The sequence below is a fragment of the Equus quagga genome, chromosome 3 (genome assembly GCF_021613505.1).
Source record: "Equus quagga isolate Etosha38 chromosome 3, UCLA_HA_Equagga_1.0, whole genome shotgun sequence".
Taxonomy (NCBI): Eukaryota; Metazoa; Chordata; class Mammalia; order Perissodactyla; family Equidae; genus Equus; species Equus quagga.
Genome location: NC_060269.1, coordinates 153,096,422 through 153,110,141, shown reverse-complemented (window position 1 = coordinate 153,110,141; position 13,720 = coordinate 153,096,422). Strand labels below are relative to the sequence as shown.

Below are 13,720 nucleotides of genomic sequence, written 5' to 3'. Positions count from 1 at the left end.
CACACACACACACCCACCCCCTCCTCCCCCAGCACGCACACGCACACACACACACACACACCTTCTTCCCCCAGCACGCACACACACACACACACCCCCACCCTCTTCCCCCAGCACGCACACGCACACACACACCACCCGCTCCTCCCGCAGCCTGCCGAGATAGGAAATGGGATGATGGACTGACACAGAGCAGGGCTGGAATCCGTAGGTAAAGGTTAGCCAGAACTGAGAGGAAAGTCTCTGGTTTCTGCCTGGAAAGGGCACGTGCCTGCCGGTGAGACAGCTTCTGTGCTGTGCATGTGTGCACGAGTGTGTGTGGGAGACTCTGGAGAGGCTTTCACCAAGGAAGTGTAGTCATTATATCTGAGAGATGAAGAGGGTTTTGCTGTGGTGGGTGAAGGTATTCCACATGGAAGTCTCATTCTGAGAAAAAGCCCAGTGGGTGATACACTGGAAGTCCTCATAGAACAGGGAGTTGAGGCCTTTCTGAAGCCTGGCACCCACTAGGAGGAGAGCGGGAGGAGCCACGCTGGAGAAGCAGGCCACCGTCACTGTGCAGCCCTGTGTCTCAGCTGCAGAGGCCACTCAGCTCTCGGCTCCGCTCACAAGGAGTCACTGTAGGTCTTGAGACAGCTGCACCTTTGGAGTGGAGTGGGGAGATGATGCAGGAATGCACAGTCTAGAGGTCACGGTCTGGAACAGATTCAGAACTACGCCAGCCCAGACCACGTACTACAGGTTAAACTCCTCGAGCAAGGGTCTTAACCCGCACCGGGCAGCGTACTGAAGTGCCCTGACGAGGAATGCACACTCTGGAGGTGGCTCTGACGGGCACCACAGACTCTCCCCTGGCCGTGCATAGAGGGTTGGGAGTACCATGAGTCTGAGAAAGTAGCTTAGTGAGGTGAAGTAGAGGTGCTGAAGCTGTTGAGGGTAGCCGGCTGCAGCTCAGAGGCCCGCAGGCAGGCTTTGGGAATCTGGAGCCAAGCTTTCGGCCTGGGCACCTGGCGTCCTCTGCCGCTTCATCAGAGCATGTCCACTCAGCTGGCTGGGAGGTCGGCTCCTCCTGCTGCTAGAATAGTGTTGGGTTGGCCTCAGGTCAGCCTTGCGTTCACAGTGCTTGTGGGAGCGCGTGACGGACAAAGCTGGACTTCATGGAGGTCACAAACACTGACAGTGTGGCTCTTTTTGTGTCTGCTCACCAGTAAATACTTCTGTGGGCGGCTGAACTCCATTTGCGGCCTGCCTTTGTCTAACACGCCAGCTGCTGTCTGTGGCCCCGGATGCTGTCCCTAACTCCTGCCTGCTCTGATGGTTGGAGGCTGCCGGCACTGACCCCAAAGAACCCACCTCATGAGCAGCCAGCGTGACAGGGGTGTCGGCAGTATCAGGAGCAGCTGAGGAGGGAGTGGGAGGCACACCAATGGGGAAGGAGATCCTTGGGCGAAGGAGCTGGAACTGTTTTCCTGGGAAGATGGTACACTTGCTTTCAAGAATGTGTGAGCAGTCGGAAGGTGGGCCACACTTAGAGGAATGGTGTTCCTTGGTTTCCTCACAATTTGGCTGTCCCGACTTGACTGGGCAACTTAATTTCTTTTTTATCCTCAGGTGTGGAAACTTGGATGGGCACCCAAACCAGGAGGGGATTTTGGCACAGCGTTCCCCGAGATCCCCGTGGAGTTCCTCCAGGAAAAGGAAGTCTTCAAAGAGTTCATCTACCGCATCAATGCGCTAGGTAGTCTGGAGCTCTCCTTCGGAATCGCTAGACGTCATAACATGTCTGTCTAGGGGAAACCCAACACTACCGTAGTGGAGCCTTCTCATTTTATTCCATAAAAGATTTAGGGTGTGATAGAATCGTGTGAATACATTTTGCAATGTATTTACAAAACTGAAAATTCAATCCAAGTTCATGTGTATTTGTGGGAGTTTAATCCAAGTTTTCACGTATCGGACTCGCTTGGAGTCAGGGTGGGTGTTCTGTGCCTGCTGATGTGCAGTAGATTCAGCCTCCATCCCGTGCGCCTATGCTGGTGGCAGTAGTGAGTTCTCTGATGTTTTCGTGTGTGATCACTGATGCTCTTGCTCTGGATGTACAACGAGCAGATCTGGTGAGACAGGCCCTGCATGGTAGAGTGGGATAAAGTAGACTTTAGATAACACAGCTCTGGACCCTGTGCTGTGTGAGGTGGGTCATTTTAACCTCGAGGTACCCCAGTTTTGTTGTTCATGAAATGGGGATTATGCATGTTTCATGGAATTGCTACAAATTTAGAAAAAATTTAGAAAGATGCACCTAGTACACTATCAATAAATAGTAGTGTTAGTAGTTTTCCTGTCAGGATTCTTCTCTGCTTCTCTGTAGGTTGCCTCCTTTTGTCCCCATTTCATGGCTGGAGGTATGATCTGTTGGGGGGCTGTAATTGGTGGGTCACAAGGCTGTGCCCTGCCGGGGTGTTTCCCAGGTCTCTGTCCTGTGAGCCTGGCATGGGCACCCTGACTGCGTGTCTGGCCCCCACCCCGTCCCCTTGGTGCCCTCCTGTCTCGGCTTCTGCAGGTTTTGTGCTTCCTTGGGTCCCGGAAGGTTCAGGCAGCAGACAGCTCACCTCTACTTTTCCCTTCATTCAGGCAGATTCATTATGCCGTCCAGAGTGAAATCTGAGCAGCGCTGTGAGGCCGGCTGCCTTAGGGAGCTCCTCTTCTTGTCTCTCCTTAGAGATGGCAGAGGCAGTCTCCTGGCTTCCCCTGGCCTCACAACACCCCTCGTTCTTACTTGTCTGAGTCACTTGGATCTGCGGGGCCCAAGGCGGGTCTCCAGTCTCTCCTGATCTTTGCCTTTCCTCTTGCCCACTGCTTCTTTGTTCACTCTTTTCTTCTTCCCTATGTAAATTGTCATATAGGTCTGTCTGTATCTGTGTCTGTCTGTCTATATCTAACCTGTATCTAAGTCAGTCAGTCACTCTCTTTCTGTGTCCAGTTTACCGAGGAGGTCCTGAAGTTTGATTGGTTTTCTGCTCAAGTTTGATGTTGGTTTTCTCCTCAACACCCACCCCTATCCCTGTCACTTGTAGCCCTAATGCAAGTAGCATGGCCACCTCCACCTCCTAGGTCGTGAGTGGGAACATTAAGCGCAGCCCTCGGAAACAACCGTTTATCGCACGCTGCCTCGAGGGCAGCTTGGGATGATGACGCTTGAGGCTGGCCCATCAGATACGCCTTCCCTGAATACGTGGAAGCCCCTAGCTAGATGACGTTCTTTTTTGGTGTCTTTTTCTAGACAGGGTCAGAGAAACCATTGCTTTAACTTTTGTATTTTTACCAGCTTTATTGAGATAGAATTCACATAGTACACACTTCACCCACTCAAAGTGTGCAGTTCAGTGGTCTGTGATGTATGCACAGTTGTACATCCGGCAACTCAGTCCAATGGTCTGGCTTCCTGGAAGACTTTGAACCCGCTGGTGAGCAGGGCAGAAGTGGCTCTGACCCGATTCAGGTGTAGCCTGTTGGGCTGTCCCTTTACTTCACCACGTCTACACTGCAGGAGTCGAAAGGGTGCCTCTCCACCAGGGGTCCTGCGCTGAACTCAGACTGTGCCACGTATTTGTTTATGGCCTCAGACGCGTGTGCTTCAGTGTCTGTGCTGATGGACTGGCCCTAGCAGTGTTGCTGCTTCACAGAACTGTCATGAGGGTTCAGGGAGCTGCTGTAGGTGGACCCCCTGGGGCAGCGCCTGTCCTAGTTAGAGCTGTATGGCCCGACTGCCACATCAAAAAGTTTGAGGAGTGAGTGACCCTCTGTCTCATGTAACGTTTGCATTCCTAGGGTGGACCAGCCGTACCCAGTTTGAGGAAACGTGGGCCACCCTCCTTGGTGTCCTGGTGACTCAGCCACTCGTGATGGAACAGGAGGAGAGCCCACCAGAAGTAAGGCCGTGTGCAGCTGTGCGTTCACTAGCTGACACCCTGGCAGTTGGGGCAGCTTCTGAATCATTAGTGGTGGGCGCAAAGGAGAGCAGCAGGCTCATGTTTTTCTGTCTTACCATATTTTTTAAAGAGTAGCCGGATCATGTCTAGACTGATGTTCCAGAGCAGAAACAAGTTTCCCTGAGGTTTGGATATCCTAGATTGCCAATGGCTTGAGTGCATTTTATCCTAGTGTATTGCATGGTAAGGGTCAGTAAGGTTATACCCTTTCTTAAAATATTTCTGAGTTCCGGTTCTCAGTGCTCAAGTGCAGTGTGTAGGTTGAATCACAGTGAAAGGGCACTTTGTAAAGGCCGTGCATATGTACCTGTGTTCATTTCTCTTGACTGTTTTGCAAAGATTTAGCAGGCTTCTTGGAGTGTTAATATATATTATATTAATATAATATTAGTACAAACCATGTTCTGATAAGGCAAAGCCTAAAATAGTAAATGTCATGGGATACAGGTTCCTAATTCTAATAGGTGTGGTATGAACTTGCAGAAATGACAGTTAAAAGAGTAGACATGTCAAAAATCATCAAGATTGTCTTTAAATTCATGTGTAGAAGCCAACAGGTTGTCTGCGTAAAGTTCCTATAATTAGTGAGGAAATTTAAAGGCAGTTTCTTTTAAGGTAATTTGTATTTGGAAATTTGTGCCTATAGGAGACCTTGCTTTGGAAAGTAGATGTTTGCCCTTCAAATTTATTTCGAGTCACAGGTGTATGTAGGCTGTGGTGAACTTAGGCAGACAGAACCTTGGCCAGGAGGACATGTCCCTCTGTGATACTTGGGGCTCCATCCCACAAAGCCTTGTGGCTCCTTCCCACAAAGCCTTGTGGCCTGAGAATCACGGCCTTCTGGTTCTGCATGCAAGTAGGGACACGGGTGTTGTTGGTGTCTGGCTCCCTGTGACTTGATAATGTATGTGGGTTCTTTTTCCAGGAAGATACAGAGAGGACTCAGATCAATGTCCTGGCCGTGCAGGCCATCACCTCCCTGGTGCTGAGTGCGATGACTGTGCCCGTGGCCGGCAACCCAGCTGTGAGCTGCTTGGAGCAGCAGCCCCGGAACAAGCCCCTGAAGGCTCTCGACACCAGGTTTGCCTGAGTTGCCCAGTGTCTCCAGGGCCCATCTGTGGTGGGAACAGTGAGGTGCCCCTCCTCGCCACCAAGGAAAACCAGCAGCTTCACCTTGGCCATTTCCTTTGTTGCCAAAATTAAAAGCAAAAACTGTGCATATTGCCTCGCAAGAGCACATCCAAAAGTGACTTGGTGAGCAGTGGCCATGAAAATGAGACATAAAGTGACACGGGGTCATCTGACTATAAAGGGTAGACTGGCAGAGCAAGAATTAGCAAGCCAGTAGCACACCTGCATGAGGGTGTGTGGACAGGAATCGTCTACAAAGGGCTGTCATTTGGTATGTAGGTGCCTGTGTTTTCCTTTAGGCAAAGCTGGGGGAGGTCCTGGTGTTTTTTGCTTTTAAAATTTTGAAGGAACCAAATATTCTTTAACCTTTTGTTCTGAATTTTAGGTTTGGGAGGAAGTTGAGCATTATCAGAGGAATTGTAGAGCAGGAAATTCAAGCTATGGTTTCAAAGAGAGAGAATATTGCCACTCATCATTTATATCAAGCGTGGGACCCTGTCCCTTCTCTGTCTCCAGCTACTACAGGTACCTGTGGGGAGAGGGGCCGCTTGTCCTCGGGCCCGAACAAGAACTCACAGTACCGGGTGGGCAGAAAGACTCGAATCATGGTTTAGTTTGGAGGCTGTGGTACTAACTGTGCTGCCCTAACTCTTAAGTACAAGTCTCACTCAGGACTGGGGAGGTTTTAGCAGCCTTGAGGAAATCACGTCTGGCAGTGAACCTGAGCGCCGTCTCTCACCAGTCAAGTTGTAGGAGGCAAAAGAGCTCTTAGAGCCAAGGGACTGGCAGCCTGAGCGGGGTTTTAAAAGCTGAATTAGTCATTCACATTAAAAACCAACAGTGTTCATGTAAGCAGTGTAAATCTCAGGCTTCTGGTGAGAAATCCAATGTGGCAAGATCATGCCAGTGTTCTCAGACAGCCTCTGGAGCCTGGGCATCCCAAGCCCCGCCCTTCCCTGGCCCTGCATGCCGAGCGGTCGGGTGTACCTGTTCCATCTGGGCCTGCAAGTTGTGTGCCTGCCCTGTGATGGGCACGGGAGTTCATCACTCTGGGTTAAAAGAAGGGAATTTTGTGCTTTGTTTGGGTTTTTGTAAAGTCACATGATTTTTGTTGAATAGTATTTTAGCCTAGAGTTTTTGTAATTCTCTAGGATTTTTTAGTTGTTAGGTCCTGCAAGTTTAATCATCTTGAAAGCTTTACCTGGAAAAGATTCTCTGTGGAAGTGCACTATATTTTATACCCCCAAACATTAACTTTATAATTAATTGAATTGAATTGAATTAAACTGAGGACTGTGAACTTGGATGGCCACGGATCCCTGGAGGAGCTTATGGCCAATAGGAGAGATGGGAAGGAAGTGGCATCACTAACTAGCATGGAAGGCAGAAGACAGTAGGTGCTGGGAGAGGTGCAGACAGGGCTCCAGGGGCTCTGAGGAGAGCAGATGCTTCTGGGGCGACGGTTGAGGAATCCTCTTGGAAGAGGGTGTGTTCATGCTAGATCTGGCAAAGAGTTAACCAGGGGCCTTTCAGCTGGGGAGCTGGGGGTGAGGTTGATGCCCCACAAAAGGAAGGGTGAGAGGTCATTGGTTTCGGGCATGGAGGGTATGAAAGACGGTGAGGGATTTGTAGGGAGATGGCTTGAGTGGGGGCATCAGCGTACACCCTGCTCCTGGTGGGCTCAGCTGGACGGCTCAGGCATCAACTCAAGGTCCCAGGAGTTACTGGTTTCTTACAGTGAAAAAGTGATAGTCCAGCTTTTCCCCCACAGGCCCTGCCCGCTTAACAGGTTATCAAGTGACAGAGAAAACACCAGAGACCCTTGGGGCTCTGCAGAGTTGTGCCATCCCACTAGTGGCTTGGGGCAGGTGGCTACCGGGCAGGCTCTGTGCAGGGTGACGCTCATGGTGTTATCGCTTCACAGGTGCCCTCATCAGCCATGACAAACTTCTGCTGCAGATCAACCCCGAGCGGGAGCTGGGGAACATGAGCTATAAGCTCGGCCAGGTCAGTCACGCCTGCCCCTCACGTCCAGGGCACTTCCTTCAGTTTTCCTCTGTCTCTGTTGTCTTGTTGTCTGTCTTCAGATTTTGGCCATTCAACATTTGGAAGAAAAGTTAAAAGCATTTTTTAAATAAAAGAAAGGTTTTCTTTTAATTGTTTTTAGTTATATTCTTTATTCCAAGAAGGATTTGAGACATTTTATGTATGTAGTGATATCAATGTGTATAAATATACCCAGATAATATGAGTTAGACTCAGGTGAGAAAGATGAGACAGAGAAGGACAAGGGTCCAGCATGTCGAACAGAGTTAAAGGAGGGTGGCTTGGGTAGAGTGAACACAGAGAATGACTCTTGGTCTGATGGGCCACAGATTTGCCCACAAGTGTTCCCAGCTGCCCCCTCAGAGGGAAGCATGGTCACACAGCTTACTGTGGCAGATGTACTGGCTCTGGGTGGTAGGTCGACAGCTTACTGGGCGGGTCACTTTGAACTGTGCTTCCTCATCAGAAAAATGGGGATAGTCACACATATGATAGCACAGGTTGGGGCCTGTGAGGGAAGGTTGTGAGGATGGTGGCACAGGTCCTGGAGCTGGGAGGCAGGGTGTGGGGACAGTGGCGCAGGTTATGGAGCTGTGAGGTGGGGCATTGGGACGGTGGTGTAGGTTGTAGAGCCATGAGGTGGGGTGTGGGGATGGTGGCACAGGTCATAGAGCTAGGAGGCGAGGTGTGGGGACAGTGGTGTAGGTCGTGGAGCCGAGAGGCGAGGTGTGGGGAGGTAGGACGTGAGGACATGTGAGTGCTGGGAGGAGGGCACTCAGTGTTGGTGACCCCAAAGAATGCTCTCTTCACTGCTGTGTTCTTCCTTTCAACGTGTTGCTGGTTTATTTAGAAAGCAATTACACAAGACAGTTTTCTTCTTAGGTTTTGTTTCAGGAGAAATTGGTCAGAATAGTGTTTGGAAGTAATCGTTAGTTCTGAGGTTTCCTCATAAGCTCCAGGCTGCAGCCTTTGCAGTGGAGCCCCCATGACTGCACTGGCGTCCCGAGCTCTGTCCTGTTCTCTCCCGCACAGCGTTCCTCTGTGAGCAAGAAGCCACAGAGACTCTCGTTCTTTGTCCTTTGCAGAGGAGTTTCCACACCTGCGATAAGTCAAAGTGGTCATTAGAATTCAATATAATTTTGATGGATGTGTGTTTCTGAGGAGCAGCCTGTGAGTGAGAAGCCTGAGGCTTGCTGGGCAACACTTGGCTTTGTTCTGGTGTCACTGGCATTTGCCCAACTGCATCCTTCCTTCAGCATCTATGTCCACATCTCACCACCGAGAACTGAACGTAGTGGGGTTACGCCGAGGCTAAGACGTGACTGCACGCGGCCTTGTGTGGGCTGTGTCCCACCTCCCAAATCCCTGAGCCACTACTGGTGTTGGGGAGAAGGGGTGGGGAGTAAGGGGAGTGGAAGGGCCACTCTTTTCGAGCCTGAAGATTGGTTTTAAGGATTCACAGTTTATCTTCCATCTGTGGCAGGCCTTCTGGCAGCCACTGCCAGCCTGCCTGCCCGCTGCCAGTTCCACTGGAGGTGGTGGGATGTGAAGGAGAAATGGCTGTTTGTGCAGAACAGGAGTTGGGGCTGGTGTCACCAGTGATGGGAAACAGCTTTTTCTGGGAATGCAGCCCACGGCCACTTGTTCCCTCACTTGGCAGTGAGGCACCGTGCTGAGTGCTCGAGGATTTCCACAGGAGCAGCATGTGGGAAGACAGGCAGTCATTACAAGAGAGCATGGTCGTCTGAGCTGGATGTGGGCAGGCATGTGGCGGAGGGGTTAACTCCTGTTCCCAGCACCCTGCCACCCCCGTGGTGGGTTCTCCCCCAGGCCTCCCAAATTCCTCCCACCCTGCCATCTCCAGAATAAGCACATCATCTCTTTTGCATTTGTAGGGGGCTTTTTTTAGCAAGTAATTCAGAAAAATGGGGTTTGCCGCAAATGACTACCAGTAAGAAAGGTCCAGTTTTGAAAAGAGATCCCATGTTTTGATTCCATTTTTTCCCAGGACTTCATTCAGATGTCCCTTAGGAGCTAAGTTGTCTTTTCTTGGAGACTTTTTCCTTCCCCCTTCCTCGGCCAAATCCCATGGGTTGACCACCTCTCGTTCCGGGTTGTTAGTCCTGAAGGTGAGCTTTCTGACCACTCTCTCGGCCCCGGCCCCCCATTCTGTGGGGCTCCTCTGCCTCTGCCCATAAGCTGGTGGGTCTGAATGAGCCCTGCTAAGTGATGGCGGTGTGCTCACTTCAGAGGACCCGGGCCACACCTGCAGCTCAGGGCCATTTCCTCCAGGAGCCTGCTGCCTGGCCCCTGAGTGTCGAACCGAGTGTCTTGTGTCTGTTGAAGGTGTCAATCCACTCTGTGTGGCTGGGGAACAGCATCACACCCCTGAGAGAGGAGGAGTGGGACGAGGAGGAGGAGGAGGAGGCTGATGTCCCTGCACCTTCGTCAGCACCCACATCTCCAGTCAACTCCAGGTCTCCCGTCTGCTTTTTGTTTTAAAGCAATTTACAATTTCTTATTAGTCATTTAATTTGTTGGGGATGCCTCTTGAAATGAACGTCTCATCTTGTGTATGGGGGAAATTATCCATCTTGCATACTCTGCAGGAAACACCGGGCTGGGGTTGATATCCACTCCTGTTCGCAGTTTTTGCTTGAATTGTACAGTCGCTGGATCCTGCCGTCCAGTTCAGCCAGAAGGACCCCCATTATCCTGATCAGTGAAGTGGTTCGATCTGTAAGTTTGCCTTCCTCATTCCCCTCATGTGCACACAGTGCTCATACAGGTGCATATATACACACCACCACCGCCACACACACACCCACAGGTGCATATATACACACCGCCACCACCACACACACACAACCTATGAAGGCGCTTATAGAGACTCACAGATCCAGGATGGTAAAGCAGTATTTCTCGAGCCACTGAAGGAACGGTTTTTTACATTTCCAGTCCATGGCAGGTTAATACTCTTAAGTATGGTAAAAGTGCCATGGAAATGTCACATTGCTATCAGAGTTCTAAAGGCTCACCTTCCTTGTCCATACATATCTCCTCCAGGACCTGTGACAGACGGTCCCAGGACCATGGACCCTGCTTTGAGAAGCACCAATTTAGAGCTGTCCTTCTCAAACTATGGGTCTCAGGGTTTGTTTACATTCTTCAAACTAGTGGGGACCCCAAAGAGCATTTGTTTTTGTTGGTTGTATCTGTTGGCATTTACACTATTGGAAATTAAATCTGAGAAGTTTTAAAAATAGTTACTTGTTAAATCCTGGCTTATCATCTTTACCATCTAGCATCATCCTGGTTAGTCATCCAGCAAGAAGAAATGAGGATGAAATTCCAGCAAGGAGAAATAAACAGAAAGTTGGAGTTGAAGACCTTAAGTGCTTGCTTTCTGTTCATTTACCAGATAAATAGAACCTTCTACTTTATCCATGCAGCATGGGATTTTTATTATTTTTGCCTAAAGATATCTTTCTTCCTTCCTTCCTTCCTTCCTTCCTTCCTTCTCTTCCTTCTCTTCCTTCTCTTCCTCCTCTTCCTCCTCTTCCTCCTCTTCCTCCTCTTCCTCTTCAAGGAAGATTGGCCCTGACCTACCATCTGTGCCAATCTTCCTCTATTTTGTATGTGGGATGCGGCCACAGCATGGCTTGACAAGCAGTGTGTAGGGCCACACCTGGGATCTGAACCCCGAACCCTGGGCCACCAAGGGAGAGCATGCCAACTTAATCACTACACCACTGTGCTGGCCCCTAAAGACATCTCTTTTTGATAATGACAAATGTTTCTTTTTTTTTTTCTAAAAGGCCTAGTTTTTCTTAATAAACCTTTGAAGGTTTTTAAATTGTTTCGTATCTCATCAAGTTGAAATTTTTAAGAACCTCATTTTTAATTTGTAATAAAGTTTACAACTTGATTTTTTCAAAAAAGTCAACAAATGGTAAACACGGTTAATAAAGGTCTTAAATTTTAAAAAGAGGTTACTTATTAATCTATTTAAAATAATAGTAATGGATAACAACTTTTATTTAAAAATAGCAAATTTTTAAATTAGTGAGAAGAGCCTTATCTCACATTTTTGCAAATGTCTTTAACTTCTGGTTTATTGGAAGACAGTTGGGTTCTCATATCTGCTCTCCATTCAGTCTGTTAATGTCAGGTAACTTCTAGAAAACACCACCACACAGTTGGAAGAGAACAGGAGTGAAAAGGTAAATAAGGTCTTGGTGTTATTGTGGACACAGTTTTGTCCTCATGAACCCCTGAAATCTCCCAGGCGCCCCACGTGTCAGCCTTAAGAGCTGCTGCTGCAGACGATCTGCTGACTCCTGCCGGCTGAGTCAGTCACGCTCACCTGTGGCCTCCGAGGAAGGCCAAGCCCAACCTTCCCACACGCTCCTAACGAACAAGGGCCTTCACGCCTAACTGATGTTCATTTTTAGATGTGATATGAAGAACTAAGCATTAGGGAACCGAACATCTTTGAGAGACAAAGAATCATTGCCAAAGCGTTTGTTTGTGAGACACTTGCCTGTTCCTCTATCCCGGGGCTTTTGAGAGCCTGTCCCCCTGCGCTGAGGGGACGGCCTGGTATTTGAAAAAGAGCAGATGTGGAGCTTTTCCGCGGCACCTGAGGCAGAGGCTTGTTCCCACACAGGTGTGACTGAGATGAGTGCTCGCCTCTTGCAGTGTGGGTACGCAGAGGCATTTTTTTTTTTTTTTTTAAGATTTTATTTTTTTCTTTTTCTCCCCAAAGCCCCCCAGTACATTGTTGTATATTCTTCGTTGTGGGTCCTTCTAGTTGTGGCATGTGGGATGCTGCCTCAGCGTGGTTTGATGAGCAGTGTCATGTCCGCGCCCAGGATTCGAACCAACGAAACACTGGGCTGCCTGCAGCGGAGCGCGCGAACTTAACCGCTCGGCCTCGGGGCCGGCCCCCTACGCAGAGGCATTTTTAAGAAGATAGCCAGTGACTAGTCTGTCTTCCTGTTCTGTGTTTACACTGTGCTTTAGGTTTCCAGGTGTTTGTTGGTTTCTTTTCCCAGGCAGGGGTCCTGTGAATTCCCACATTTTATTGTCTCTTGGACATGAGAATGTGTGTTTTAGACTGGGTTGCTTCCTTTCCTGACTGCCTAACTCCCCGCCTTCTGTCCACATGTTGTGTGTCCCCAGCTTCTGGTGGTCTCAGACTTGTTCACTGAGCGCAGCCAGTTTGAGATGATGTACCTGACGCTGACAGAGCTGCGGAGGGTGCACCCTTCAGAAGACGAGATTCTCGTTCAGTACCTGGTGCCTGCCACCTGTAAGGCGGCTGCCGTCCTCGGAATGGTGAGTGAGAGGTGGTGCGGAGGCCACCTTGTGTTGGCCAGATGTTGTGGGTGCGGCCTCAGCCTTGGAAGGTCCGTCCTGAACTTCCACAGCCAACGTGAGAAGTCAGGAGGATTCCGTTAATGTCGGTGCTTTTCCACAGGTCACTGTGAAGCGTGTTGTGGTGGGCGAGCCTCAGTTTGGGGCTCCTGTACCCCTTTGTCATCAGGTAGTCACGGTGGCCCATCCCCACAGGAGCGTGGGTTTGCAGGTGGTAGAAGTGTGACTGACTCCTTCTCCATTGCGATCCCCCACTCTCTTCTCTGATGTGCTGCAGACCCCTGTGCTTCCTGCTTGACAGGGCCTCCCTTCTGGGGACAGTTGGTCACAGTAACCCTGCATTTCTGCACCCAAAGTTGGGGTACTATAGTCTGTTCTTCGCATGAGGGCAGACAGCTCCTTCTTCTGAGTTCCTCCTCCTCCTGCCTCTGGCTGACAGGACTCACCAGCGCCGCCACACCCCTTCTCTGTGCGGATGTCACCACACAGCATGCGCTCGGCAGACGTCCCGTTGACATGTGAAACTACTTAGATGTGGGCCCTGCCATTTGTGGAACATATTAAAGGATACCAGCTTTGCCGTTAGAGAAAAATAAATTAACTCCACACTGTCCAGAACTGGCATCTGTTTGCTCTTTGCCACGTAGCATTAGCCAGTAATCTTGGTGTTTTTTACTCACACATCTCCTGGAATCCATCTTTATGATGACAGTAGAGATTCCTTCATGCAACAAACACTGAGTGACTGCCATGTGCTGGGCATTTGGGACCATTGGTAAGTGGCGTGGTGGGGCCTGCCCTGGCCCACCTGCCCCATGTTCCATACTCGCTCGTGGCTGTCCTAACAGTGACAACGATACTGTGTGCCACTGCAGCAGCCGCTGGTGTTTGCGGAGCCCTTCCTCCTGCACCTGCACATGGCCCTCTCCACGGTCTGACGAAGGCTAGGCCCACTCTTACCTGTTCTGCACTTGAGGAGGCCAAGGCCAGGTGCTTGACTGGCTTGCTCCAGGTCATACAGGACACGGTAGAGGTGGGGTGTGAGTTCACGTCTGTGATCCAGAGTCCTGACTCTCACCCCCTTCCCAAGTGTACTCCTCTTTAGAATTTGTCCTTCCCAGCCAAGGCTCCAGAGCAGGTATCATCCATCCTGGGTGGCCTTCAGCCCTGGTGCC

At 50.1% G+C, this 13,720-nt stretch overlaps 1 protein-coding gene across 3 annotated transcripts in view; it reads left to right on the top strand.

Moving 5' to 3' along the window:
- The window catches only part of HTT (huntingtin), a 163,458-nt gene that overhangs the window by 142,717 nt on the left and 7,021 nt on the right, over nt 1–13,720 (top strand). For all 3 annotated transcript variants that reach the window (XM_046656987.1, XM_046656986.1, XM_046656989.1), the window contains 8 exons: nt 1,612–1,738; nt 3,829–3,929; nt 4,915–5,069; nt 5,506–5,645; nt 7,045–7,127; nt 9,513–9,643; nt 9,776–9,905; nt 12,351–12,506. In XM_046656987.1, the coding sequence (XP_046512943.1) occupies nt 1,612–1,738; nt 3,829–3,929; nt 4,915–5,069; nt 5,506–5,645; nt 7,045–7,127; nt 9,513–9,643; nt 9,776–9,905; nt 12,351–12,506 (1,023 nt within the window). The remainder of the gene's footprint in view (nt 1–1,611; nt 1,739–3,828; nt 3,930–4,914; nt 5,070–5,505; nt 5,646–7,044; nt 7,128–9,512; nt 9,644–9,775; nt 9,906–12,350; nt 12,507–13,720) is intronic.